The following is a 24,383-nucleotide window of genomic DNA, read 5'->3' as shown; positions in this document are numbered from 1 at the left end:
AGTATACATTTGCATGTACTTACGTACCAAACATAAGAAACGTAAGTCAGTCGGTTTTTTGGAAATACGGAATAGACTTTATTCATGCCGTAATATAAGCAAAAAAAACAACTGTATATTTTAATAACATTTTAATTTCGAAAGTACAAAAATATCACATATTTGAATAATTTACATATAATTTCTTAATCTATACACGTTTTATGACTAACTCTATCCTGTACTTCTTATCCGAATCTCTGAAACAAACAAAAAAAGATTTTAAATTGGGAATCATACAGGTACCTACATATTGATCAATAAGTAGGTATACACTTCTGTATATTTTTGTTCTTGCAAATTACTTGACTACTAAATAAAGCGTTCCGATAAAAAGTCTAAAATCTATGCTATGTTCTTTCTCAGGTTTCAATCTATCTCTGTACTAAATTTCTTCTAAAACGGTTCAGTGGTTTAAGTATGAAGAAGAGACAGACAGAGTAAGAGGTTACTTCGCATATTTTAGAATACATATTAGTTAAGTAGGAGTAGGATTATAAGTTTTATAGATATTCATTACCTGAGCCGCACCAGCTAATAATGACAAGAAACTACGCTGTGGGGGTCGACAATGCTTCTTGCCACCTTCTGCACAGCACAAGTTAGGGAAGCAGTCCACGCTAGATTGACACTTCTGAGGAAACGAGTCGAATTGCGGCGGTGGTGAGCATTGCAGGTAAGACTCCAACATTCTTATTGCTGGAAAAAAAAGAAAGTCACCATCAAGTAGAAATAGACAGTAAAAGTGCTGGAGCCAACGTCCAGCATATTATGTAGCAGCCTTCAATAAATTGTACACTAAGTAAGATATGTAGTTTTCCTCGCATCTATCAGAATTATAGAATCTAAAGAGAGTTCTCCATTGCTGAGTTGTGCCTATTTATTTGAATTTAAATAAATTCACTATAATTTAAACGACACAATTCATTAAATGGAGCGCGGTAATCGGTTATCATGTCAATAAGTTAATTACATATGTAGCGAGAGAAGTAGAGTTTCTATAGTTTTTGGTGAGAATAGGTGGTACTAATGCATAATCAGAGAGATTTTAAAAATAAACGTGAAAATGGCCCTCAATTCATTGTCGTCTTGAACTTTAGTAACCCTGACCATAACTAGTACACAATTCGACACTGTTTTTTAGATCTGTGGTTTTTTACGTGGGTAGGTACAAAATTAAAAAAAAAAGTAACAAGGTTTCTGATCCATTATATTATATATTATCCAGCTTACTTAACATAGATCGGTAACAGGTCTACATTATTATAGAAAATGGTTCTCTTTCCTATAAAGAAGCAGAGGTTTCCAAATTAAAATAGGGACATAGACCGTACGTATTTGAACGGATATTCCCACTAAATTATTATCTGTGCACGTACCCAACTGCAAGTACACAGAAGAATTCTTTCGTTAAACTTTCATTTAAACCAAATTTAATTAAATAATATAAAGGCAACTAAAAACCTACGCAGTTGTTACATAACTTGTATTACGGAAGCCGTTACGAATGTATTATTTAATTCTTTAAATTGCGTCTAATCCACTTTTATGTATTTTGTAGTTTGTGTGTAACCTTACTCGGGGATTCCCTAGAGGCTAGAGTTCTACTGTTCTACAAGATTTTTCCTGCTATGAAAAAAATATACTAACGAGCCTCTATCCTATTGGCCACTGGAACAAGGTCGAGGCGAGCTCGTGCCGTGCGGCAGTAGGAGCGGGTGCCGTCGGGGCAGCACACGCGCGGCCAGCAGTCAGCGTCCGTCTTGCATGATTGTACTTCGAACAGCAGCTCGCCCAGCGGCGTGGCGGGACATTCACGTGGAATGACGCCCAGGATTGCTGTATATTGAGAAACTTCTTTGAAATAAATGTCTCTAAATCTAAGTATATTAACTGCTAATAATTCCTGTTCCTGTTAGATTGTTTATTGATGGAATAATAGAATAAAATTAAAATGAAAATAATAAACCTAGTATCTAATTAAATATCATGAACAGGAAACGTCAAATAAATTATTGCTGAATATAGATAATAAGCACAGATTCTGTTAGCAATATGAATTAATTAATTTGAAAGTAATATAATTGTATGCATACGCGGAAGACAATTTGGACATTATTTCGAGATTAACGTGTTTGGACGTTTATTGTTAAGTAATAAAATTATATCATACGCTGGTGTGTTTGTTCCTTGACAGTAGGTCGTGGAGCTGGCACGCCTTTCACGCATTGCCCTTGGCAGCACACCTGGTCGGGCCCGCTGCTGGCGCGGCATTGCGAGTTGTTCTCACAAAGGAGTGGAAACAGCACTGTTGGTATTGACTTTGGGCACACGTACTTTTGGCTTTTGCCTGTAAAAATTGTTTAATGTAGAATCATGTATGTACTTATTAGGTAACTAGCGGTCCGCCCCGGCTTCGCCCGTGGTACATATTTACGTTTTCTCTACATAAGAACCATCCTCGTACTTCAATGAATATAATAGAAAAGAATTATCGAAATCGGTTCAGCCGTTCACACGTAATGCCGTGACAACGCGAAACGGGTGCAGACCCGCCGCCTTTTTAAGTTTTTATAGCTCCCGCCGCGAAGCGCGTCGAACGCGGCAACTGATACACAAAAATAATCCTTATGGCATGATTCTGTATTCTCGCGCGATGACTTGTAGAGTATATTTTCATGTATAACTTTGGTGTTTCTACACCGATTTACATGATTCTTTTACTATAACCTGCCCAGGAGTATGAAGAATAATTGTGCCAAATTTGGTTAAAATCCGTCGTGTAGTTTTTGTTTCTATAACGAATATACAGACAGACAGACAGACAGACAAAAATTTTACTGATTGCATTTTTGGCATCAGTAGCGATCCCTTATCACCCCTTCATAGTTTTTTTTTAAATATATTTCATGTACAGAATTGGCCTCTCTACAGATTTATTATAAGTATAGATTAGCAAAGACATACAGATTACAGTATAGGCAGCTGAAAATCTTTAAGTTGTTCCATTTCGGTTATGAAATAGAGATTTATAGCTCTATTGATAAGTTGTGTAACGATTAAGGAGCAGACATTAAGGAAACTAAGACCACACTATGTACCTACTTAGGTACTATATCAAGAGACCTTTTGCGTTAAAAATATAATATAGGAAAATAACAAAATCAAGACACCATTAGTTACCTAATTTAGCTGGAGCGCTACTCTTAGGTGTTGTTTGGATGGGTAATATCTGCAGGAACGGTCTCGGTGGCTCCGTCGAAGTCGTCGTGGGCTTCGGCGTCGTAGTCGTGGTAGTGGTGGTTGAACTGGTGGTACTTGGAGTTGTTGTAGTGGTAGTAGTGGTTGTTGTTGTTGTGCTAGTGGTGGTGCTAGTGCTTGTGCTGGTGCTCAACTCGAGTACACTCGCCTCGGTGCTTCTAAAATATTACATTACGATTGATGTCCGAACTACGAAAGCGCTATAGTGATAAGCGGTGCTTCTAACAACTTCTAAACTAATGCATTCCAAAATTTGATAATAATGATATCATCTACCTACTTAGTTACTACCATTACTACTATATAACTATTCTAAGAAAATGTCTCTGTTTTTAATATTAAACTTCTTGCAATAGGTAATACGAGTAAAACTCTAAATAAATATTATGACAAGGTCTATTAATAATACGGTCATTCAGTGAAAACCTACGGCTTCAGCTTCTAAACTTGTTATGTGGTTATAGGTAGTTACCTATTTCGTTTATAAAATCTTAACTATGTCTATTTCCATCTAAGTACAACTTATAGTTTTTTAAATTCGTTTTCGATAAAAGTAAAAAAATGTCTTTTATTAAAATGTATTATACAGGGTGTACCAAAAAGTAGTGATGAACGGAAGCTGAGAGGTAGAGGACCTAGAGGGCTATCCGAATCACCCTCATGTATGTTATGCGATTTTTCGTATTTTCGGAGTTATGACGATTTTTTCAATTTTTCACCTATCGCCGAGTACGATGATATTTTCACTCATGCTGACGTCAATGATTGCGGAAGATGCTTGATTTTTTTTGTGTGCTAAGCTGAAAGATAGGCCAATTCAGTATGGTAACATTTACTATCGTTAGATCTTTGAATGGAATAAAAAAAAGAATTAAATGGCAAGAAAGATAAAATTACCCAGTATGTTCACCACTTCAAGGGCCCGTAAAAAAACAAAATCACATAAAAAAAGTTTTCCGTTTGACTTTTAAAAACTTGCTCTATCTATCAGATAGCTACCCTGAAAATTTCATTTTATTATTCAGAAGGCTTCAATCGAAAAATTTAAATCTAAATGTGGTAAGTGCAAAAATTGAATTAACATGATGATCATTAAAACCAATAAATAGGTGTTTAATTACCAGAAATTTTTAAAATAACCCCGCTGTTGCTCAATGCAAGTGCGACATCACCGTAAAAAGTTGTCTTTTAAATGTCTGAATGCCCTTTTATCATTTTTAATGGTTTCTTCTGCTACTATGAATTTCCGGGTTATTTCGTCCAAATTGTGGCAGTCTCTCGTCTTTGTAGTATCCCCACGGAAAAAAATCAATAGGGTTTATGTCCGGGGACCGCGCAGGCCAGGCTAAAGGGCAAAGATACCCTGAAAGATGGATTGGTCGTTGCAGCCTGCGCATGCGCCGGTGACGCCTGCCTTAAAGCCTGGCCTCCACGGTCCCTCGACCTAAACCCCATTGATTTGTTTCAATGGGAATATTAAAAAGACCTCGGCTACATGAGAGAATGCCACAATTTGGACGAAATAACCCGGAAATTCATAGTAGCAGAAGAATCCATTAAAAATGATAAAAGGGCATTCAGGCATTTAAAATACAACTTTTTACGGTGATGTCGCACTTGCATTGAGCAACAGCGGGGTTATTTTAAAAATTTCTGGTAATTAAACACCTATTTATTGGTTTTAATGATCATCATGTTAATTCAATTTTTGCACTTACCACATTTAGATTTAAATTTTTCGATTGAAGCCTTCTGAATAATAAAATGAAATTTTCAGGGTAGCTATCTGATAGATAGAGCAAGTTTTTAAAAGTCAAACGGAAAACTTTTTTTATGTGATTTTATTTTTTTACGGGCCCTTGAAGTGGTGAACATACTGGGTAATTTTATCTTTCTTGCCATTTAATTCTTTTTTTTATTCCATTCAAAGATCTAACGATAGTAAATGTTACCATACTGAATTGGCCTATCTTTCAGCTTAGCACACAAAAAAAATCAAGCATCTTCCGCAATCATTGACATCAGCATGAGTGAAAATATCATCGTACTCGGCGATAGGTGAAAAATTGAAAAAATCGTCATAACTCCGAAAATACGAAAAATCGCATAACATACATGGGGGTGATTCGGATAGCCCTCTAGGTCCTCTACCTCTCAGCTTCCGTTCATCACTACTTTTTGGTACACCCTGTATAAATGTACTTACACAATTAGCATCTCTATTGAAATCATAAACTAATTACTTAGGCGATTATTGCAAGCTTCACACAAATTAAATGTGACACAAATTGAATACAAAGTTAATCTTCGTAAAATAAGAGGCAATTTAATGGTATGCGTAATTGGTACAATATTGGTTGAATTCTAAGGTTGAATTAGAATAATAATAAAATTAAATAAATTAACTACAACTTAGATAAGAAATTAGCTAGGTCCGGTGGTGAATGGCCTTAACCTGAACCCTGGCCACTCACTTTTAAAACTGGCAAATTGCTGTATAATTTTAGGACCCGGTGATTATTTGATCATTTATATATTACCTACTTTTAGATAAACAGCTTGTAAGTATACCTACTTGATATAATTGAAATAAATTACAACTTAATTGGTGTAAGTGAGGCTATAGGTACCTATAGTTGTATACGTAGTATATATGTTACGGCTAAAGGTAGGTGAGAACATAAACTTAAGATTAGCCGGCTAAACTTAGGTTTATTTTCGACGAGGTGTTAATGTTAGTTTGTTCTATCTTTAGCCGGCTAAACTTAAGTGTAACCGCAGGCCCGTGGCTAAAAATGTCGGGGTGGGTAGATTTGGTTACTATAATACATGTAAGGAACAGGGCGAGTGTTTTCTGGCACTTCGCCGGCTGCTGCCGCAGCACGCTCGCTGCGCTCGCTCGGCTCGTGCGGGTCTTAAGAGTTCTAACCTAACCTAACCTAGCCACCAGCTTTCTGCCCTGAGTCGGGGTGGGTAGATTTGGTTACTATAATACATGTAAGGAACAGGGCGAGTGTTTTCTGGCACTGTGCGGGCCCCTCAAGCCCTCCACCGGCCCGGCGCTAACCAAATCTACCCACCCCGACATTTTTAGCCACGGGCCTGCGGTTACACTTAAGTTTAGCCGGCTAAAGATAGAACAAACTAACATTAACACCTCGTCGAAAATAAACCTAAGTTTAGCCGGCTAATCTTAAGTTTATGTTCTCACCTACCTTTAGCCGTGACATATATATTATTATTAGTAGCTGTGCCTATAGGTAGTAAGGTAGGTACATATTAGTTAAGTAACTACCTATAGGCTGGTGGTTATGAGCCTTTAATGCAACTTTAAATTTAGTGTATCATTGAGATCGCATAAAATAAGAAAACTATCTTAGAAAGTGTAGAAGCCGCAGGTGAAAAGCTAGTTTTTCGATAGGGAACAACCAACATTGCGAGGATATCCTAGCAATTTTGTTTTTTTACTGATCTCATGGAATGATGAAATCTAACTCCAAGCAGAGTAGTTAAGATATAAAGAAAAAACAAGTAACTAAAATGAAACTAACATATTGACTAGACAAAAACGTACTTCAGTACACTAAATATTCTTCTGTAGATGAATTAAAAGATATTAAGTATAATTATTTCATAAATTGGTAAACACTAAACAGATTTGTTATATATAAACCTCACCGTATCTTAGCGGCGCCTGGTACGCCCTTTGTACAGAACCCCTTACAGCAAAGCTGTTGTGCTCCCATGAGACTACATTCCGTGTGCTTTTTGCAAGGCAATGGGAAGAGATCCAACCATCCGCTACTTGTGCGCACCTTCGGACATTGTAGTGATTGGGAGTGACCTGAATAAAAATGAATCATTTAATGTTATGGTAATATCTTACCAACATTTCTATTGTGTATAAATAGTCTAATATACTTATTATTAATTATAGTTACTACATAGAAACTAACCGAAACTTTTGGGTTGGGTATAGTACTCTCGTTTAGGAATTGACTTTGAGACCTTCGTCGTTGATTTAAATGCAGCTCCAGCGCGGTCGATAGTAATCGGATACAGCAAGCAAGATGTTCGATATGAGGCGATATGCAATCCGATCGCTTGTAAGTTAGTCGACATTAGGGATGTGAATTCCTGAACCCATGTTTAAAATAATTATAAATATTTAGGTATGTATATAAATAACAATAAGGTTTTGTCTCTTCCAGTAGCTTATTGCACGCCTCATAAGCGAAGCGTTGAGGTGGGTACTACTGTCGCTTCGCGCAAAACATCTGATTTTTCAAACTTAAAATGTCTTTATGTATCATACATTGCACTTGTAAGATAATACATACACACACATATTAAGAAAAAACACTATTTTTAACGTTCATAATATTTTTGATGTCATTTTTGTTATTTAAACTAGTTAAAAAACAGTTTAAAAAAGTTCTGTCTTGGACGTCCGTGTGTCTGTATGTGCGGATCCTTTTTCTTGTTAACACGATAGCGACCGAAATACTTTACTAATCGAATCTTTTTTTTTCTCTTACGCTTGAGTATGCTCAGGAATAGAACCCTTTCATTTTTCAGGGTCTGATTCGATGTGGCTTAATTGTTATTAAATAAACAAAAATAATAATTAATAAATAATTATTAAAAAAAATGATGAGGCGTGCACTTTTGGATTTTCCAAACTATTTTTTTTACTTATTTCCTTACCTAAATTAAATAACAACACGTAAGTCGTGACTCAATTACACTTTTAATTTGATAAGTTGATAACGCTTACGATTAGGTGCTTACATTCTTTTTTCTTTTCGGATAATTTTAAGCATTGGTTGTAGCTAAGATTAAGATTAAGAAGCTATTGCAATATTTACGTAATGTTCTGTTTAAAATTTAGGTAACACAACGCATGTTTAAGTTGAAAACATAAAAGTATCCGTCCGGTACAGTTATGTGGTTAAGATAATATTTAGACCGCGTCTATATTCGTTCATTGTTTTCAAAATCTGATCAACCACTCAAATCTACTTCCTCGAATAAGATCAGAAAATTAAGGAGAAATGGAAATATATTCATATATTTTAGTAAAAATTTAAAATATCAATATTATTAATGCGGACCAGAAAAAAAATTGAAAAAGAAGGCTGACCTTAATACCTAACTATTCAGTCTATAAAGAATAAGAAGCAGTGAAACATATGGAAATTTCATTAATCTATATGTACTAATATTATAAAGCTAAAGAGTGTTTGTTTGAACGCACTAATCTCAGGAAAAACTGGTCCGATTTGAAATTTTTTTCCGGTGTTAGATACCTCATTAATATATGAATGAATAGGCTATAATATATCATCACTAAGACCAACAGGAGCGGAGCCACGCGGGTGAAACCGCGCGTCACAGCTAGTAATTAATAATGCTAATTTTCTTACCCGACAGAGAAGAATAGAATAAGTAGGTATTACCGTATTATGAGACAAACATGTTGAAGGCAAGTAAGAAAAATTATTGAACGATATTTTATAAGGTCTCCTTCGACACGTGTCAAGTAGGTATTAGAGTTGTATAAAATATATTATGTACATACATACAGATCCAATTTGTTCCTGATGCTTCCGTTAAAAGTTGGGTTATTAAAGGTCAAAATAATAGAGTAGGTACCTACCTTACCTACTACTTACTACCTATAAGCTCACAAGCTCTACAAGATGACATTGTACAAGTACCTATAGGTATTATAACTTTATGGTTTCCTAACACAATGATATTACGTAATAAAAGAAATTAATAAATACGTCATAGTTGACACAAAAATGATTTATTTAAGTTTGATAAGAGTTTGAATATTGATATCTCCAACAAACGAAATCTTCTTACTTGAAGAGAGAATTCACACAAATCAGTTTTGCCCTTAGGTGAATTAATCATGGTTATCACAAATGACATCCAATTGCCTGAATTTAAAACCCTCACCGTTCCAGAGGTAAATTTATCAACACCAACATTAATGGCTGCTGCTCCATATCTTGGCAAGGATTGCGAAGCTATCAACAACGAGTTTATGCTATGTCGGTTTGAGTCTCGGGATCCTAGAGTTTGTGTAGACCTAGGTAAACTGGTGACTTCATGTACACTACAATTCTTTAAAAAAGTAAAGAATAATTGTAAGCACGAATTTAATCAATATGCCCAGTGTATAGATAAAAGTTCTGGGGATTTTTCGTTCTCGGTTTGTCGAAAAACGCAAGCCGTATTTGACAAATGCATGGATGAGAAGTTATGTATGAAAAGACCCGATTTTGGATACTTTTGTCGTGCTCGGGTACATAAGAGCCGTGTTGCACCTCCACCACCGGAGCCCTGCCCTTGCCACTCGAAGGTGCCGGATCCGACACCGTCTCTACCTGACTGTAAACCACGCCCTCCACCACGCTTCGGATCCCGAAACTTTTGGATGACTGAGTGATGATTTATTTTCAATTTAATTAATTTAGGTATTATTGTTTTGTATTTTTGTTATTAATAAAAATTATTATTTATTTAAAACTTCAAGTTATACCTATGCATATGAATTGTACACAGTGAAAGAGTAGGTACAATAAAACCAAGATTTATGTTGAAAGTGTTATGTAGACATTATTTTATTATACTTACTGCGAGTAGTAGATAATAGAATGTATAATACGATGCAATATTGTGCTATTATAGTATTAATGTAAATGTAAGTTTAACAGGGTTTTTATTATCTAAACTTATTTTTACTAAGACTTAATTACAAATAATACATACAATGAAAATCAATAGGTAGGTCCGTATAATAAAAGATGTAGAGTTTTTTCTTAGAAACTACTGGTCGAATTTAAAAAATTCGAGATTCGGAATAAAACAGAGTCGATTTCGCTCTGTCCGTCCCTATAAAGTTTTTTTTGTGTGGTGTCTCGATGTTAGCCTGCAGAAGGGCTTCTACATCTTAACGCGGACGCGTGTTTACGATGTAGAAGACCTTAGAAGATGCCCGAAGGTGAAGGTTCACCCTGGTAGCGACATGCGCAAGGGCGTCCCCCCTTGACGGGGATCTCAAACCTCGGCTTGGGCTGTCGCTTGAGTGGAGGAGGACGGAAGGGGGACCAGTCGGACGGGGTCCCTATTTTCACCTATTTTGCTTAAATCTTTAAAACTAATTTGTTAAGTTTTAGATAAAGCATACGAAGCCGCGGGCGGAATACGATATGTATTACCATATTACAAAATAAAAATTATGTATTATATATTTTTAGTTAATAAAAATAGGTATCTAAGAGTACGATAAATTATTTTTAACATATTATTATCTACCTACATTTAGTTACTACTGATATTGCAAAAATGAAAGGTTTTAGAAGGAAATTTCATTGAAGGATAAGGAGGTGAGGTCACTATTAGGTACGGTATAATTTTCGAAATATGTTGTAAGGGTAACTACTTACTAAACATACTAAACATTATTTTTTTGCATTTAGTTTTTTAAATATTCACACATTGAATGAATATAGCATTTCCCTAGCTATATTCATTCGTAAACTAAATATGTTTTTAATCTAATTTTAGATTTTCATAATGCTCTCTATTAGATAGGGCAGGAAAATCGTCACATGATATCTCTGTCGGTGATACTGATTTTTTACGAGACGTTAAGAACTCAAGATCAATTGAATTACGTAATTGTTTGTAGGCTTAGTTTTGTCTTATTTTACTAGATACTTAAATTATGTACACTGTTTAGCAGGCAATTTGTTGGTGCGCAATGTCCATGATATCATTTCACATAAAAATAATTATAGCCTATAATAATTAATCTTATGAATTATGTGCATATTTATATTAGGTATTACCTATTTAATCCATTTCAATTGATGAAATAAATTATTATAACCTATAGGTATAGGCTATAGATATAAGCTTCTTGGCTATAACCAATTATAATCTGCAGCTGCAAGCTGCAGGTTCTGTAGACTGTAGGTTTAACAAATCTCAACACGAATAATAATAAACATACCCATCTCTCTATACCTACATATAATAACATTTAACTACATAATGGTAGCCTACATTCTAGAATTTTCTCCCTCCGATTGATCATTAATGAACTTCAAGGAACTCTAAAATCAAAACTGAATGAGTTATTGTATAAAAAGACAAAAATTTTGCCAAAAAAAATATATTGTTATTAACATTAAAACCTGCAAAATTTTGTGTTTATTGAATTAAGTCATCTCTTTCTTATCTATTATCAAACATTTAGGTATGATGTAAACGATCGCAGTCATTAGAAATTTGAATATGGGCTAATTTACCAAGAAAGGCATAAAAAGTAGACTATGAATCTTTCGTAAGAGTAAATGAAGTAAATACACTAAGAAGGTAATAGAGACTATACCAATGCTGAAACCATCCACTCAAATGATTTACCTAATTATTTATGCATTACAGTATGCATCATGCTAGACACAATATAAATGTTTAGTACCTAGGTACCTAATATGTAATGATGGACTAGGTACAACTTACAATCTGTGCAAGTAGTTACCTACTTATTCTATATGTAGGTAGATATGCGTAAAATTTTATGTTATCGCATTAAACTTTCATATGGAAGCTTTTATAAGATTTCATCAATCCTTGCTCTTGAAAGCACTTTATATAACCAAAATAACCCAGATCCGGGACAAAATGTCACAAGCAGTCACCTACATATAAGTTGATTGGTATTGCGCACTTGATAGCCAGTAACCACCAAAGACTGGTGATTATTACATCTACACCAAGAAACAGGAAAGCTTGCAAAAGTAAAATCGAAAGTATTTAAATGGAAAGTTAAGTACTTATTGCAGAATTATTATGTTCCTATTTATGACGTAAGTCTATAATACAAAATATGTAGGTTTTGAGTACTTACCTATATTTTTTGTAAAAAATAATGTAATGAGATGCCGCTAGCTTATTGCAAATTTTTAATATTCTAGAAACAAGGATATTCGAAATAAGTTTTTTGGGGAACGAAGTACGAACTAACCTTCTATCATCAGTGAATAAAAAAAAATGCATTACAAATTAATGATAAATTAATAAGGTTAATTTTAGCAGTCAGTTAAATATATATCATTAATTTAATATATCTAAGTTAAATCTTAAGAGTAATTTATTGAAATGTATATATATGTAATTATTATAATCTAAAAATTATTTCGAACATATTTAGATTCGACCCCATTGACATTAACTACCTACCTAATAATTATACTTACATTAAGGGGGCGCATAAAGCAAAATAACCAATCTTGATACGTGTAATATGCAAGACCAAATCTAAAAAATAAAATATATATCAAACTAGATGATATGTTCAACGATTCTGTTTAATCAAAAACATAAAATATTAAAATTTACTCGATAAAAAAAAATCACCAAGTTAGCTCTAATTTTCACACTTTTACGTTTTCTACTTGACATGGTAATACTTATTATGATTTTTTTTTCATAAACAATTATATTAAAACATTTGCAAGATATTTGTCAGAGCATTTTGTGTAATTACTTTTAGTTTTGGTTTTATCTGCGATAAACCACTTTTATCGTGACAAAATCAAACGTTTATCTCGAGAAAAAAAGAGCAGATTCTCGAAAACGGTGAACCGTTTTCGAGAATTAGAGGGCGGAGAGCGCGCGGTCACAGCATCACTTCCAGGTCAACCGGTGTGCGCCATATACATTATAATTTATAGTTGATGAACTATCAATGATTATAAATATTTGTCAATTTTTCTTAACAATTATATTATATTTTATCATTTTTTTCCTAACTTATCCACTTTTTATTCAGTAAGTATTAATTTAAAATTTAACAACACTTACCTGCCCATGTAATTGTATAATACATACCTATAGGTACATAAATAACCACTAGGTAAATTAAATTTAATTAAAAGTTAAAACCTCACCTGTCTTGATAAATCCAAGTAATAAAAAAAGCGTTAAAGCTTTAAGCTTCATAATGTTTTCACAAATAAATCACGAAAGATCACAAATACACAGTTTATCTAAATGCGCGCCTTGTACTAGAGGCTCTCGTCAACTCTTTACTGTCAAGCCTGGGCTGGCGAATGGCGCTCTGGGCCCAGCCGTTGCATAAGTACCGGGCTGTTGATACAGATTATCATTTGGCGGACAAACACTTTCGCTGCACTTTATTGCTTCAATGTGCTTGCCCTCCTTACGGTTCTGAGGTTCAACTTATTGTAAAGTGCCACTTATGATGATTATTCTTTATGTAGCCTCCTGCCTCGCTTTCGGCAAATTTTCGAGCAAAGATTTACTTGTGTATTACATATTATAACATAACGTTACCGAACCTGTATGATTCGAAATGCTACTTATTAAAGTAGGTATTTAAAATGTTGTGTAACATAACGTATAAAAATTGTGCTCCTGACCGATTTTTAAATCTAGTGTGTTGAGATCATTGAGATATACATATGGAGACGACACCGCCTACATCACGTCTTATGTTCCGCTCAACATACGCCATATGGCGTAACTGCGCGCTCATTTTTTATTTGTTTTAAAGTGAAACGCATCAAATATGCCTTCGTGTATGTTACGAATTAGGATATTGCACAAATAATACGGAAAAGTGCAAAGGAATAACTTTCATTGATAAGTACCTAACTAGATAATAATTTTTAAAACTTAGTTAGAGCAAAAAAATTGGCGCACAGATTTTGTTCGTGGTGTCTCCTCCATACGTAGTACTATTATCTCAATGGTTGAGATATGATTAATTTATAATGAGAAACCCTTTTCTCAATAATTCTTACAAAGAGGTGCGGCGGAGCGAAAGCACATAAGATATCAATATTAAGAGATTAGGATTTAAAAAGCTAACTCTAGAGTCTAGAGCGTTAGTGAAGCTTCTTCATGTACCGGTTTTTAGTTAATATAATATATTAAATTTTAAATATTAGTAACTTAGCTACCTACACAATATTTTGATTTGAATTAAATCCAAGCCCAGATGAACATCATATACTAAGTAATTGAAATGATGTTTTATATATCTGCACTCTGAAGATCAATAGAAAATAATTATGAAGTTACTGTTACACATGAGAATAATTTATCTACATTTTTGTAGCCCAACTATCCGTTATATGAACAAATCCAGATTTTTATTATTTCGCCGATTTGTTTTATTTTGTGCGATTTCAAAATCAAAGATACATATACCTTAAAAATATATAGACAACATGACAGACTTTAATAAAATAATGTTATGTTTGAGACAAAGATTTGGTATTGGAAAAGAACCTGGGAAATATTAAGTAGCCATAAGTTAAGTAGGTATGTACTAGCTGACCAGACACACATTGTCCAGCTGTCTTCGCGCAAATTGTCAAACCCATGCTTTTTATACGCCCGTATTATTTCAAATTTTCTCAATTTTTTGATCCCAATTTCTTGATTTTTCTTTCCTTTTATGAAAGAATGAACGCACCAAAACAAGAATCATCAAATCCGGTCGAGCCGTTCACACGTGATGTCGTGACAAAGGGAAATAGGGATTCATTTTTATACACATGTATAGAGATAGTTATTTAATATAGTGATTTTTCATAATATGCATACGTCACGTCTAATAATACAAAAAGATACAACCCTAGCGGCATTCGTGCAATGACGTGCTTGCAAGTGAGTCGCACGGCGGGCAGCACTATCTCGACACTTTGTGCGGGTAGGTAGTACTTATGGTATATATATTTTCTTCTCGATATGTGAACCGTAGTTATTATTATTAAGATTTTGTAGGCTATTATAGCGTAGTAATTTTCACTTTTGCATGGAAGTGATGTATCTGCTAGTATCTAATCTGTGCTATACTGAAAACATCTGGCAATAACCGTTATAGTGGGAACCGAAAAGAGCCCTCTCAGCCTCTCAGGTATAAAACCTAGACTATTTAAATGCTAGTACCTATATTAAATAAAAATACTATGCTAGAGTGAGAATAATAGTGATTTAGTAGGAAAAAAAGATAGCTACAGAGATAGTACATGCATAGATCTGACCATGGATAAGTAGTAGCTAAGTCTTGTTGTCTGTACTTAATGAAAAAGTCTGCCGTGACGAAAATAAGTTTTTAAGACCCTAATAAATAAAATATATGAATCATCGAGATAGAATGTACTACGTACTAGAGAGGCGATCGCTACTACACTCTCTTTAACACGAGCTAGAGGTAAGAATCACAAGTCTCTTTAGTCTGTGTCGGACTGTGCCCCCCGCTTGCCGCGTCAACACGTGTTATTGCTCTGTTCAAAATGCCTTCGTGTTTGCTTAGATATTGTTTTAACAGTTCCCATAATACAAACAAAGCCCGAGGAGTGACTTTTCACCAGTAAGTTTCCTTATTATGAGTAAGTCATGCATTTTACTAATATTGTTATCATTTTGCGAAAAATCACCACGCGTTCTGCGTTTCGCGCCATTTTTCATAGACTTACAGCACAGACGTGACACTATCGATGAGTCTGTTAAAAAAATGTAACTGGATTTTTTTAACTATGTATATACAATATCTACTAGGAAAGATTACCGTGGTGTAGTACCTAAATATTTATACTTTTACCCGACTACGCAAAGTAAAACGGTAGGTTATATTAAGTAATATTTATTTATTTACCTATTTTTATTTATTAAAAAAAGCCTAGTCAATAGTTGTTCCAATAGGATTTATAAATTATTATGCACAACAATTACAAATGAACACAACATTCACAGAAACTAATACAGTAAAAGTTCCTTAATCGCGCTTCCTTTATTCGTGTTTTCACTATTCGCGGATTAAAAAAATGCGACCCAATTTCTATATTCACGACTAAAAATTTTTTTTATACGCGGATTTAATAAGTACATACATAATAATAAAATTATTCCAATAGGTATCTTACCCAATATCCTTGTCAAATGGACTAATAAGAAAGTAAAATAGATCTTATAACAAGTTTGCCTAAAGTACATAATATTATGTTCTTAAATGATATCGCCGAGGCCTTTGACACAAGCCGCCTTTGTCGCAAGCCACCTCTGCAGCGATTGATGTTTTTGAGAATGTAAATAAACAGAATGGAAGCAACCTTATAACTCAATAAATAAAGTATATTTTTAAATGTAGTTCCGTTTATAGTAAAGTTACAAAAATTGTGATCGAGTAAGGGGGCGTCCATAAATTACGTGAGGTGTTTTTTAAAATTTTCTGCACCTCCCTCCCCCCCTGGTGAGATGTCGTGAGAATTTATTCAACCCCTCCCCCATCCTCGAATCTCGCGTGAGATTTTTCAAAATGTGAGTTTCTTATACGTAAACGCCATCAACATTGAATCATCGTATCCATATAAATTACATCATGAAGCAAAAACTGATAAAACTATTGATTACTACACAAAACGACAAAAGCTTAATAAATTGATATTATTTAAAGGAAATTAAAATACATAGTTTAATATAAAATCCTCGTTTTATTAATTCCCTAGTATCAGTACCACCAGATAGTACCGAGTAAACAGATTGCACAATGTGTCGCATCTGCACGCATTGCTTAATCTTTGAACTTGAAGCCACGCCTCGCTCGTTCCACACGTACCCCACCACATCGGCCGCGCGCAATGTTTTTGTTTGGAATAACCCCTCTAGTAATATATCTCGATGATATGAATGGCAGATCTGGTCAATTACTTTCAAAATTTTATTTTTTTCAGTATGTACTTTCATAAGTGTCTGCCAGAATGTTACCCGCGTGATAATGGTCTGCCATTGTTATTTTCCGATAATAATAATAATGTATTTTCAAATATCAAACTGGCAGACGTGGTCCAATGGATTTAAAATTCGCCAAAAATTTCCACCTATCTTACCTGAGCACCCGCCGTGTCCACCACTCTGGGCTTAGTGACTCCCCATCTCATGTAGGTATAGTAGGTAGGTATATAGAGGAATCAATACACAAAAATCCAGGTCTGGTCAAATACATACATGATACAGGTAGCTTTGCGCTAGCTCTCTTAACTATTACGTCCGTTGACTACGATTTAAAATTTTAACGTTCTTGTTAAGGTCCTGGTAAGTGATAAGAGGGTAGCTAGCTTAGTTTACAGCTCATTAATGTATGTATTATAATTTATAATCGATCCTTGATGAGTGTACAAAGTTTTAATTAAAACAGTCTGTGTAAAATGGGTCAAAATCAAATCTTAAGGAGTCGGTAACATACAAAAATGTCGGATACATACAAACGTACAGGTGAAGCTAATAAAAGCGTGTTAAAAATGAATAGCTAAACGTGTTGCTAAGCGTAAATCTCGAAAACGGCACAACCAATTCACATATTTTTTACGTTTTAGGCACAAGGTAAGTAGGTCAGGGAGAGAAAACACGAAAAGGGGCAATACACAGAGCAAGTAATATAGGGGCAATAGGACAGAACAACGTCTGCTGAGGTCTGGGGCAGCTGGTTCGATATCGATAAACGCTGTCATATTTTATTCCAATACCATGCTACGTGGGTAAATATTTAAAACTACATAATAAAAAATAAAGAGGAAGTCATAATATATTCGTAGTATGTATATAGTAGATTTTTTTGTTTAACTTTAAGTCTTAGCTTTAAGTAATTAAGTATGTACATAATTTTAGTCAAACAGACCTCTGACGTCAATCAAAAAGTTGAAAGTTCCAGACTAGATACGTTTGAAACACATATAAAACATAACATAAATATTTCAATTTGTGTACAACGTTGAACGTGTACAACTTAACCACTGCAAATTGCAATATTGTGATTTGTGTTGCAAATCTGAGGTTGCAATACTACAAGGCTGAATTATCGACTAACATCTTACTTAGACAAATATCAACTAATTTCAGATAATCAATTCGGATTTAGAAAAAACAAATCAACAGAACATGCTATCTCCCTACTCACCAACTTAATATCTTCACATATAGAAAATAAAGAATGTTGCATAGCCGTATTTTTAGACCTGGCTAAAGCATTCGACACAATATCACTCGGACTACTCGCAAAGAAACTGGAGGTAATGGGAGTTAGAGACACAGCGTTAAATTGGTTTAAGAGCTACTTAACGGACCGCACTCAGTGCATAAAAATTGACAGTAACCTTAGCTCTAAACAAAATATAGAATTCGGTGTTCCACAGGGAAGTGTTCTCGGCCCCACTCTCTTCACCATTTACATAAATGATATACTCAAACTGACTATAGAAAACTCCCACACAATTGCTTATGCCGATGATACTGCTGTTCTGTTTCACGGTAATGATTGGAAACATGCACAAAAGGTTACAGAACTAGGATTATTAACCATACTAGAAGCTCTCAACAAAAACCTACTCACCTTAAATCCTAGGAAAACGAAATTCTTGTCTTTCTCAAAATCCGCACATCAAAAGCTTTTGCCAAATCAGACTATTAAACTTCATACTTGTACCAACCCCAACATCACTCACTCAACATGCGACTGTAATCACATCGAAACCACTCCGTTTATAAAATACTTAGGAGTTACTTTAGATAGCAACCTAAACTACAGTCAACATATAACAGAAGTTTCAGTTAAAATAAGGAAACTCATCTTCATAATGAAGAAGCTCCGCAACTGTACCCCCATTAATATTTTACGACAAGTATACATATCTCTCTGTCAATCCGTAATGAATTACAGCATCTCCGTTTGGGGAAGTGCCGCTAAATCACACCTTCTGCAATTGGAGAGAGCACAACGTGCATTAATCAAAGTAACTCTAAAAAAGCCTTTCCGCTTTCCGACAAACGAACTGTATCGGGAGTTCAATGTTCATCGCGTCCGCCAACTATACATACTATCAGCAGTTACCCTTACCCACAAATCTGTTGCTTCACGCCCCGATTACGAGGAACTACTAAGGAAAAGAAAATATCGAATCCCACTTCCTTCATACAACTCAAAAATAGCTAGACGAAGTCCATCTTACTCACTCATCCACACTTACAATAATGTCTGCAAAACTAAATCACTGAAGAATTGTAACTTGCACAAATGCAACAAGATAATGAAATCCTGGCTTCACGAATTAACGTATAGCGACACAGAAGACCTGGTTTAAACGTAAGAATGAAAACAAAGCAATTAATAAATTTTCTTCTCGTCCGTTTTTGGAACAAAATATAAAGCATTGATAGTACAAATACACACACAGAAGTATAAACTCACACTCAACCACACACACACACAATCACAAACACACTCACACACACATCACACACTACTCTCATATACACAATCACACACGACCCTCTTATACACAATCACACTTTTTGTTAAATAAATAATATTTCTATTTTAATGTCAAAGTGTTCCTATGTAACTAAACTTTAGACATTTTAGAGACCTGTATAACATTTCTTAGATCCAAGACACAGGCAACAGCCTAGTTTGGATCTCCTATAAAACTGTAATGTACTGCTTTTTTGGTAAATAAAGATTTTTATTTTATTATTATTTATTTATTATATTTTGGATATGACTTATGAGTATGCTGTATGGATAAAAGTCAAAAACATCTTTCTAGATACTGGCATGTTCGACCGAGACCGAAAATACTCAACGCTTTCGGTAGGTACTTTATTTTAAATTTTTTTGTGGCAGTGAACAATTTTTCTACTACGGCGTTTTTAATTTGACACCAGCAAATAATTATAATAACTTCTTGCCATCAAGGAAAAAAAATACTATGGCGTTTGACAAATGACAGTGACAGTTTGATTTGTTTACACGAGGCAACTTTTACCATGTGAATATTTGTTGTGAATGTAATTTTGTGAAATTCAAACATTTAGTTCACAGTAAAGTTAAATTGTTATTATCTTGTTATTAAGAAAAACATTTTAAAAGGCAAAGTTTAAGAATATATTATTGAAATGCCAAAATTAGACGAAAAGCCACGAGTGTATCTTGAGGAATTTCGAGTTAAGGTTAATTTTGTTCTTGATTTTATTAATATTTACATATTATTTAATTATTTATCGGGATAATCATATAATTATGTCAATTACAGAATGCACCCAATGATTATGGAATGGCTGATGAGAAATGGAATTTTAAAAAATTTACAAAAGAAATGCGTATAGTTATCGTAAGAATGGATAATTTAGAAATGGAATTTGATATAATTGGAATACAACCAGCTTTCGCAAATGCCTTTCGTAGGCTTATGTTGAGTGAAGTTCCAAGTATGGCTATAGAAAAGGTTTTGATTAGAAATAATACATCAATTATTCAAGATGAAATTCTCGCTCATAGACTTGGATTGATTCCACTAAAAGCTGACCCGAGGTTATTTGAGTACCGTCCAGAAGGTAGTAATAATGAAAACGGAATTAATTTACTTCAGTGAAATGAAGAAATATATATTAGATGCTTTTAATGTTTTAGGTGCTACTGAGGGTACTGAATTTGATACATTGGAGTTTTCATTGAAAGTAAAGTGCACTACCAATAAATCACAGACAAAAGAATCATTTAAGCCTGACGATTTATATGAAAATCATAGTGGTAATATATTATTTACAACACTATTATTTTAATTGTATTGAAGATTCTGCGCATCTTTTTCTATACATATAATAAACTAGCGGTCTGCCCCGGCTTCACCCATGTTAACTACATGTTTAAACTATCCTATCTCTCAAGTTGGATTGAACTGCACATGGTGTGCGAATTTTATTATAATCGGTTAAGTGGTTTAGGAGTCCATTGAGGACAAACATTGTGACACGAGATTTATATATATTAAGATGGTTTGAGACTTGTTATTCTTAATTGGTTAATACATAAATATCTTGATTCTTTTGAGAAAAAGTAATAATGAATATAAATTACATAATTCTATAATTTTTTTTTTCTTAAATGTTTTAGTGTACTCATCTCAAATAAAATGGCATCCAATTGGCAATCAGGCATCAGTACACAAGGATGGAGACATAGGTCCAGTTCACGGTGATATTTTAATATCAAAAATGAGACCCGGTCATGAATTAGACCTAAGTCTTATAGCCGTCAAAGGCATTGGAAAGGATCATGCTAAATTTTCACCTGTTGGTAAGTACAATAATGTTTAAAAATGCTTTATATTTTAAAAATGTAAATTAAACAGTCATAATATACATAATAAGATGATGGCATGCATGAATTGATATTTTTGTCTATTGTTTTAATACATAAAATCATATTTGTAATGAATTCTAACTTACATTTCTTCTAGCTACGGCGACATACAGGCTATTACCAGAAATTATATTGACGCGGGAAGTAAATGGAAGCGATGCGTGTTTATTACAAAGTTGCTTTTCACCAGGAGTTATTAGTATTGACTCAAATGGATGTGCCTATGTAAAGGATGCACGCTACGACAGCTGCAGTAGAAACGTTTACAGATATGACAATATAAAGGATGCGGTAATATTAAGCAGAATAAGGGATCATTTCATTTGTAAGTATCATTATGTACTCATATATCTAGAAATGTTTTCATTAGATATAATGAATTTTTCTTTTTTGCAGTCAATGTTGAATCCATTGGTGCAATATCTCCGCAGGCAATCTTTGTTGAAGCAGTTAAAATTTTAAGAGACAAGTGTAAAACATTATTGGATGAGCTGAACACATTTTAAGTTCTAAGAAATAAACACCTTGAATATTAATAAAAAATAAATAAATAAAACAAGTTTAACTATCTTAGGTTTTTGTATTAATTATTACTTATATATAATTTAATATACCTAATTAGTAATTATATTATATTATTTTAATAAAATTGTAGGTTTTAAAACAAAACCCACCTTAGTTATTCTAAAAATGCTATTTGTAAATCCTACTACTACCATGGACGTATAAAAAAAGACGGACGCCGTATTACGAACAAACAACGTGAAGCCACCATAGTAAGCTAGCGATCGTGTAAAGACAATAAACACGCACACACTCTCACCATAGTAAGCTAGTCGGCCGCCATTACGTCGTGAACTACCGACTGATTAACTGCGTCACTGTTTCACAAAAAATATTTAAAATTCCGTCTTGCGTGGTTAAATGGTGTCGCAACAGTACAATTTTAAATAACAAAACACGAGGGATTACATTCCACAGGGAAGCAACTTATTTCTTTTATGTTTTAATGACAAAATTATTACGGCAAAATTTATAGAAAAAAATACAGCCGCCATTGTCAACAGGACAGCTGTTGCCATGGCAACATGGCACACACACATGGATGTTTCGCCGCCATTACTAGGCTTCACTCAATGTTTAGGCGATATACCGTCCGTCTTTTTTTATACGTCCATGACTACTACATTGAATTGAATAAAGAAAAACACAGAATAAAGAATATGTTTACTATCTTATTTTTGAAATTTATCATAATTTAAAATAATAAAAATTCATACAATACTTTTATTAATATTATTTTAACAAAAACAAAGTTTTCTTACCTCATTTCAGATCTCAAGTTATTATTACTTTTTGTTGTGAATCATTTAATTATTTTTTCTAATTTAGAGTAAAATTCCTTTTAAACCTTGAAAATTTGCAGCTGTCACCATTAATACAGTATTATACAGGGTGTCACACTTTCGGTATACTAAGCGCGAAGGGACTTGTAGTTTTGCATACACTGATCACGTAAAAAATACTCAAATAACAAAATTACGTGAAAAATTTTTCGCCAAATTTTTCCTTAAAATCCATGTATTCTTCTCTAGCTTCGCGCAGCCGGCATATATCGCTTTGCTAATATGAGCATTTTGTCTATGAAAACATAATCTTAAACGATAGCTCACGTGCGGGTGGCCAAGTTGGGCGGGTTGCTTTTTAGAATTTAGGGGTGTACACATGGAATTTTAAGAACTCCTCTATTTGAAAAAAAAAATGCGTCTGGAATTTTATAAGTATTTTTTACGTACTCAGCGTATGCAAAACTACAAGTCCCTTTGCGCTTAGTATACCGAAAGTGGGACACCCTGTATAATAAAAAAATATGTGAATAAATGATAAAATCGAAACAACTTTAGTTAAACATTTGAAGAAATTTAACGAAAACTATAATATTAATCATCATTATTAATTTTTCTACTCTGAAGAAAAAAAAAACGAAAGGAACAGGTATATATTCTATTGAATATGATAGCAGGTCAATAAAATCAATATTTTTACTAATTAATTTTTTAAACACTACAAACCTTGCCTCGCTACTCGCTAGCTATTACATAGTAAACCTACAAAAATAAAATATCAACAACACAATACAAGGAAGATTGTTTTATTCAGATACTCAATTTAATAAATTATTTGACTGACATTGAAAAATTTTGTTCATTAAACATACAAGTAAGACTTTAAACAGTAAATGCTGTAACAAAAGTCAGTACTGGTAAGAATTTAAATGTTTATTGGGGATTTTCAACACTTCATAATATGACAAAAGCAACATTATAAATCATGTAAAATAATATACTTAACTTTAAATTTACTTCCTGTCACACCTGGTTTCTTATTGCATTAATGATTAAGGTATAAGAAGGTACAAGACAACAATATGTATATAGAAGTAGTCGTTGCATCTTAACATGGAAAAAATTTAATAAATTTTTTAACGTCAAAACAGTTCTACCCAAATCTAAAGAACACAGATTCTAATAAAAAGTATCTTCTACTATGTGACACAACAAATTCAAATTGTATCTATTTTGAATGATAACATTGTACCCATTCAAGAAGCTTATATCTAATACACTGGAGATTTCAGTATGTCCCACTTGCCAAGTTAGGTGTGAAAGGGATAAAAAAACATACAGGCATCGTTCAAGGTAATATTTTCTTGTTACAAGTTAATGTTCATTCTGAAATCTCCAGTGTATTAGATATAAGCTTCTTGTACCCATTACATATATTACAACAAGATTGTCATAATATGTCAACGTGAACTTCCATTTTGACTCTTCAT

At 33.7% G+C, this 24,383-nt stretch overlaps 2 protein-coding genes and 1 pseudogene across 2 annotated transcripts; 2 read left to right on the top strand and 1 right to left on the bottom strand.

The window, feature by feature from the left end:
• Positions 1-114: 114 nt before the first annotated feature.
• On the bottom strand, positions 115-13,508 carry LOC149900724 (uncharacterized). Its single transcript, XM_090112185.1, has 7 exons — positions 13,272-13,508; positions 6,979-7,144; positions 3,223-3,458; positions 2,213-2,389; positions 1,690-1,878; positions 560-738; positions 115-239 (listed from the first exon to the last, which is right to left on the bottom strand). The coding sequence occupies exons 1-7, from the start codon at positions 13,321-13,323 to the stop codon at positions 228-230; spliced, it is 1,011 nt and encodes a 336-aa protein (XP_089968311.1). The 5' UTR covers positions 13,324-13,508; the 3' UTR covers positions 115-227.
• Positions 9,036-9,837, top strand: LOC149900725 (NADH dehydrogenase [ubiquinone] 1 alpha subcomplex subunit 8 pseudogene; annotated as a pseudogene).
• Positions 13,509-20,120: 6,612 nt separating the features above from the next.
• Positions 20,121-22,115, top strand: Polr1C (RNA polymerase I and III subunit C). Its single transcript, XM_090112333.1, has 6 exons — positions 20,121-20,355; positions 20,439-20,739; positions 20,816-20,935; positions 21,299-21,481; positions 21,645-21,872; positions 21,944-22,115. The coding sequence occupies exons 1-6, from the start codon at positions 20,302-20,304 to the stop codon at positions 22,051-22,053; spliced, it is 996 nt and encodes a 331-aa protein (XP_089968459.1). The 5' UTR covers positions 20,121-20,301; the 3' UTR covers positions 22,054-22,115.
• Positions 22,116-24,383: the final 2,268 nt, after the last annotated feature.

Source organism: Colias eurytheme, chromosome 18, assembly GCF_061535395.1.
Source record: "Colias eurytheme isolate Ceu_HAF_F1 chromosome 18, ilColEury1 Martin Lab GWU primary, whole genome shotgun sequence".
In the NCBI taxonomy this organism is placed as follows: Eukaryota; Metazoa; Arthropoda; class Insecta; order Lepidoptera; family Pieridae; genus Colias; species Colias eurytheme.
This window is presented reverse-complemented; position numbering and strand designations above follow the sequence as displayed.

Bases quoted from the DNA above. Each gene is read 5' to 3' on its own strand.
- LOC149900724 (XM_090112185.1), bottom strand. From the start codon at position 13,323: ATGAAGCTTAAAGCTTTAACGCTTTTTTTATTACTTGGATTTATCAAG. The intron at 2,390-3,222 runs GTAACTAATGGT...CAATTTTTACAG, and splicing joins TAGCGCTCCAGCTAAATTAG to GCAAAAGCCAAAAGTACGTG. The intron at 1,879-2,212 runs GTATGATATAAT...CTCAATATACAG, and splicing joins CAAGGAACAAACACACCAGC to CAATCCTGGGCGTCATTCCA.
- Polr1C (XM_090112333.1), top strand. From the start codon at position 20,302: ATGCCAAAATTAGACGAAAAGCCACGAGTGTATCTTGAGGAATTTCGA. The intron at 21,482-21,644 runs GTAAGTACAATA...CATTTCTTCTAG, and splicing joins TGCTAAATTTTCACCTGTTG to CTACGGCGACATACAGGCTA. The intron at 21,873-21,943 runs GTAAGTATCATT...TCTTTTTTGCAG, and splicing joins AATAAGGGATCATTTCATTT to TCAATGTTGAATCCATTGGT.